At 48.0% G+C, this 6,009-nt stretch overlaps 2 protein-coding genes across 2 annotated transcripts; both read right to left on the bottom strand.

Moving 5' to 3' along the window:
• Positions 1-401: 401 nt before the first annotated feature.
• On the bottom strand, positions 402-2,248 carry PENARI_c021G04569 (J domain-containing protein; the record flags this gene model as incomplete). Its single annotated transcript, XM_022635189.1, has 2 exons — positions 402-1,729; positions 1,783-2,248. 2 exons carry the CDS (start codon positions 2,246-2,248, stop codon positions 402-404), a joined length of 1,794 nt encoding a protein of 597 aa, XP_022484965.1.
• A 3,249-nt stretch (positions 2,249-5,497) lies between these two features.
• Positions 5,498-5,968, bottom strand: PENARI_c021G11532 (uncharacterized protein; the record flags this gene model as incomplete). Its single annotated transcript, XM_022635282.1, has 1 exon — positions 5,498-5,968. A coding segment is annotated over one exon (471 nt), but the record flags the coding sequence as incomplete, so codon positions are not given.
• Positions 5,969-6,009: the final 41 nt, after the last annotated feature.

The following is a 6,009-nucleotide window of genomic DNA, read 5'->3' as shown; positions in this document are numbered from 1 at the left end:
GTACCTTTAAACGTCTTTTACTGTCTGTCAACAGACAGGGGAACTGATGCCCTCATTTCCGCATCAGTGGGCTTATATACGTACACCCGCAGAGTTTGGTAGCAACGTAATGTTTTCCGGAAATCTCTATGCAACGCTAAATATCTTTTGGATAGAACTAAAACTGGCAAGTCATACTGGTACAGCAAAATGAAGGGGATAATATCAAAATTCACTTAATTGACTTGCTTGTTGCACGATTTAACTAACGTATCTGGTTGTCTGGCCCACCTGTGAAGCATGAGATACTAAAACCCACATATTTAGCTCTATATGGATCCGCGAGATGCCCAGTAGGTGCCCTTTCGTCTTTTCCATGCGCTCTTGTCTCACTGTCCGATGTATCACTGTTTTATGTTTGGCTATGGCATGTTTGGCTGCTGACTATAACCAAACTGGTGCTGTTGGACAGGATATGAAAACGACGCTGGTTGGGACATGTTGGAACCAACGCCGAGCTGTGGGGCCATATTTGGGACGTGAGGGAGGTAGCCTGTATCTCTCGGTGCGGGAAGTCCAAAGTCGGGAAGCTGCGAGGAATGTCCGCCAGACTTCAAACTTAGCCCAGACAGGTCCGAGATGGCATCTTGCAGAGCGATATCAGGATCATAAGTCAAAGCCTCTGAAATCAGCCTGTCTGCTTCTTTTGGTGAAAGAATCTTCTTGAGAGCCGACCGCGAGAGGCCAACCTCCTGTAAGGGAGGATTTCCACCAGGTCCTTCATGGAAGAAGCCAACCACCATGTATGGAGACTTATCACACATGGAGTTCACTTCCCCAACGGCTACCCAATTCAGGCCGTATGTGCCACCAAACGTGGCTCGAATCTGAATGCGAAGATTGTTCACTTCTTTATCCCCACGTAAGGTATCTGGGACTCCGGCAGACTTGGCTCCATCAATGGCAAGTTGGCCCCCCGTAGCTGCGCTTGACATAAGGCGTATCCTGCCGTTGGCATCCTCAACTACAAAACGCGCACCCATGAGTCCAAGGTGTTGGATCATGCGGATTCTATCTCCAGTGGAGGTAAACCCAGGTTTGAGTGAACGTACAACTCTTCGAGGCAATAAAGCAATCGTACGTGTACGGCTCCCGGCAGATACGTGTTGAAGCTGGGAGCCTGCTTTGTTCGAGTCAGGGTGCGAAATCGGCGCATGGTGTGAGTGAGGTTGCGAGTTCGGTGCTTGAGAACTGTTTGCCGAGTTCGGTGCTTCAGGACTGTTTGTCGAGTTCTTAGGTGGGGGTGTTGCCCATTCGCTTGGATAATGGAATTTGTCACAGTATGCTTTTATCGCCTTCATTTGGGAAGGTGCAAGTTCCGGTGACAGAAAGATTGGTCTCCAATACCCTAAAAGTTCCTGATAGCGGATGATGCCAAGCTCAGATTCTTTCTCTAGTTGGGAGTTTCCCTCTCGTATTTTCTTGTTGATTATTTCGAGCTTTTCAGCCGGCGTTCGGATTGCTGCGGGAATAGGTCCTTGGTAAAGGTTCACACGTGGGTCTTTCTGAAAGCCAAAGTAAAGAGATTGTATGAAGGGCGTGGCTTCCTCATGGGCTTGTTTATGATACGAGGATAGCTCCCCTTCAACATGCTGCTCGGAGTCAGATCCTCCTCCCTGAAAGAAATGATGGTTTCTGTCGAGCTCGCTAGGAAAGCGTTTTTCAATCTCCCCTTCGGCCCACGATACCCCTGGGAACTGATTAGCAGAATAATCTCGCTATCTACCCTCTTATGTGCCTTACTTTTGAACGCTTCATCTGCGATTGGCTTGTCTGCTGGAGACACAAACCTGTCAGGGTGGAGAATAACCTTCAGTTGCTTGTAATTTATATCGCAGTTATCCGGAATATTTTGTGCACATGCACGCATGATTGCAGTCGCATCACGGGGAACGCTGATGATATCCTGAATTAAACGCTGACGGTCGGAAATACTGATATTATCTGGACCCCCTGCATCCGTCATGTCTATGTCCCCTTGTACGCTCCCAGAAGTGGAAGTCGATTGCTCCGGCGGTGACGGGGCGGAAGCTTGGGCCGCTACTACGGATGCAGAGCCCTGGGTCGTTGCTGGAGACCCTGCCGATTCTTGGACGTCCGAAGTCTGAGTCGTAGAAGGCTCAGGTGCAGCAAGCTGACCTTGGGGGTTAGCTTGGGGACTCTTGAGTCCTCCACCACTCTCCTGCATAGCAGTCTGCTCCGTAGACATGTTGGAAACACTGTTCTTGGTTCAAACCACGCTAGCTTTATTGTTTAATCTGCGCTAACCATATTAGCGCCTGCGCCTGTTGTCTATGGAGATAACTGACAGCCGTAAGAGCTTCTTTGAAGCGAGTTGTATTATAGCTTCACCTGAAGTTAAAGCGTAAAAAAGGTCTAGGGGTGCATAAAAACCGGTACTTTTTTTGTATTTAGACTTGGCCGTTTACTGAATTAGATACGAAAGATGGATCAATTTATATCTCACGAGAAGCTGACGAGCGTGTATTTTCAAGTCCGTCCAAAACGTGAAAGCCTCATTATTCAGATTTTGCTAGATAGACACAGCGAGCTGGAAATTGTGCTGAATGTATTGATTGTCTCAACTATCAATGCACCTATTATTTCAGGTGGTATGTGTTGATTCGCTCATAGTTCTAACCTGCATGTACTACAGCGTGGTGATGAAGTTGACTGCACGTTTTCAAACTATAGCCCTAGATCAGCTTTCTCTCAGAACGACACCGCACTTTATTGTCTTCGTGTATGTTAAAAGCAACAAATAGGACATCTGTTAGCTGTCACTTTTAACTAGCACATCAATTTTGCGACCTATGTAACAAAGATTCCGCACGCAATATTCGCATGCATGTCCTACCAGAAACCACCTTACACGTAGGCGACGCGCAGCACTACCGCGTGGTCGGCGATGCACTGCTGAAGAAAAAGGCCTCCTGCGACTGTGGTTCCAATCTAAAGCAGCGTTAACTGAGGAAAGACATCAAAATTCTATTTGAGTAATCTTTTGGTACGCGTGGAAGTGCGCCATCCAATACATGTTAGAAAGCGAAAAGAATGCCTTAAGGCCGGATTGCTCTCTATTGCATAGGACATTTCCCACATGGTGCTTTTGCGCTCAGCGTCTAATGGTTTCTCTATATAGACTGGTATCTCCACTGAGCGAGCAATGAATTCCTGTGATACTTTAGTATAGTGTGAACGACCCCTTGTCTTTACTCTGGCCCTCTGGGCGAAGACATGTACAGCTTACAACGAGTATATAGATCCACTACTGATACGTTGCATGTCTCCTTTCCTGGAGCCTGCTTACAGCCTTGTCAAACCTGCCAAGATCCAGCGGCGATTTTCTTGTCCGGCTGGCCTAGCGATACAGGCCAGGTTGAATTATTATGCTTGCTTGTATATCGTAACAGCGGCGATGTTAAATTGGTGAACGCAAATTTAGCTGCGCCGGAACACAAAATACGTCCTTTAATCTACAAACCATCAATGACGGAGATGTCGCCGATTACCTGTAAGTCAATCATCCATTCATGCGTCGTTACCGTTGTCCGCATTAAAGAGTTTATCGATTGCTCTCTCGGACACGTCCTACGCCATGTTTGGTGCACCACTTCCGAGCTCTAGGCCTTTGGACGGATGAACAAAGCCTCCGCCTGGATGGCATCAAGCCACTCATTGGACGTTGTTCCTGGAATCTGAACAGAACCTTTGAGGAAAATTTTCCGGCCCTCGACCTTTTCCGGCCATGCCCGTAGCACTATAGGTACAGTGGGTGGGACGGGAAGCAAAAACGATGTGTTGAGATATGCTGTGAATGCTGGCTTGCAAGAACAACAATCGGCGAGGATCCGGTCCATCAAGAGCGCCACGTATCCACCGAAAAGTTTACCATCATAATAGCACATGCGCTGTGAGGGGCTCAGGAGCAGTGCAGATTCCACCTCTCGTCCCAATCGGTGAGGTTTGAAGACAGGACGATAACCTTGGAATAACGAGAGCATCATCTCCTCCGAAGCCTCATTTAAGGATGGCTTTAGTGGAGGCTTTAGAAGTTAGAGACTCGTGTTGCACTTTCATAGTGATATAACTCACCACGGATGGTCTAGGCAGCTCAGCGCTTATATCACAAGATGCACTGGCTCGATACGTCTCCGCCAAGCAGTGATATCCACGAAAGGACCGGAGGAAAAGTGAAGTCACAAAGCGTGCGTTCATGGTTTGCAGCCAAAGATAATGACAGTAAGAAGGGGTAGAGATGGTGGAGGGGCCGCCTGATGTTGTGGACACGTCTTCTCGTCAAATATATATATTGAGAAGAAACCTTCGGTATCTCGGGGAAGCCATCAGAGGCCAGTCAGCATTCAATTTGACTCACTAAGATTTAGTGCCATTGCTTGAATTCAGCACAATTGAATTAAATAATGAGCAATTGGTACCAGGAAAACGGGATATGCACCAAAAGCGAATTGAACACTCATTGCCTTGATTTCAACAACAGAGGGTTTAGCAATTTGTTCATTGGAATCAGTCCGCCCCAAATACATCCCTTTCTGCCATAGATCTCCCAACTGGACTGACGCTTAATAAATATAATGGTACAAGGGTCTGATTTCATGGGAGACCACATTGAGCGTTCACGCCCACAGACTGAGGGTGCTTAAATTACTGTTGTTTGCTAAAAGATAACAGCTATTCAACTGAGTCTTACAGAAAGCTGTTACGGTAGATTTCGTTCTGGGATGAGTAAAGGCCAATGATGAATGCCGAAAAATCAAAGCAACTTGAATTTCCTTTGGAGCCCACCCTGTCTGATTTGAGTAAAGAAGAAAGAAACGCGTCCTGCGTGCACCGTTGACCCCGCTACCTATACATTGCAAAGTAGATAAGTGCTCAAGGAGGGTGCTCGGCCAGCTCCCTATTTGTTGGGTTCGGCTTGTGTGAGTATAGCCTCCCGGCCCAACCAATTTTTGGCTTGGCGACGGGCGCCCGACGATACTGCTTTCGCCTAGTCCACTCGCTCCACAACCCCACCAATTCAACTCTCCCCTCGGCGCAACAGCTACCGTATGGTGTACGACTTGCAGAATCCCTGAGATATGCGATAGCAGGACAGTAATCAGGAACGGCGCGACCGAGCCAAACCTTCAAAACCAAGGGCGCTCTCCATCACCTCCCCTTAGTACTATTTCCGGAGCCAGGGACAGTCATTCTTATGATAAGAAACATGCGGTTGATGAATCCCGCCTATAATTACTATATATCCTTTCCGAGCGGCTCGCCCAGAATTATTCAAGCAGGCTACCTCAATTCACGGTGGTAGTTATCGACAACTCCGCATGGCAAGGATCTGGGCCTGACACCCATCACCGGTAAACTACGCACCAGGAGAGACGGACTGGAACCGGGTTTGATTTCGCGGGGAGCTAACGACAAAAGATCTATCTTGGATACTGTATCAGGGCATTTCTACATAATCGTCAAAGCCTGGCAGTGCTGGTGGATCAGGGATAGAAAATGTCGACGCATTAACATCCGGAACGGCTGGGTTGTCGAGCATAGCGAATTGCTTGGACTGGTCCAGCCAGGACCCTTGAGCCACATCGGAATCTGATAGCAATGTGCTGATGTATGCGTTTTGAGACGCATCTATCTCCGCTTCGGCCATTTTGGTCACGGACGAGGAGGCATCAAACAAGTCCTTCAAAATCTTCTCATGTTCTTTCCGCGAAACGTAGTTTGTGCGGTCCAGGGTCGCGTCGTCCAGGCGTTTTTCCAGTTCTTGCGTCTTCTGCTTTGACTCATTGAGCTCCGACATGAGCTTTCGGACCTTCCCTTGTAGTTGGGCTTTTTCAAGGTCCCACCTCCGCGCAGTATCTGCGGCCTCTTTTAGTTGCGATGTGAGCTGTCGACGATCTTGGTCGGCCTTCTTGAAAATGGTGTTGCAATTGGCGTGCACAATGTCAGACT

Source organism: Penicillium arizonense (assembly GCF_001773325.1).
Source record: "Penicillium arizonense strain CBS 141311 chromosome Unknown PENARI_contig021, whole genome shotgun sequence".
Taxonomy (NCBI): Eukaryota; Fungi; Ascomycota; class Eurotiomycetes; order Eurotiales; family Aspergillaceae; genus Penicillium; species Penicillium arizonense.
Note: the sequence above shows the minus strand (reverse complement) of the source record. Positions and strands in the feature narration are given on the sequence as shown.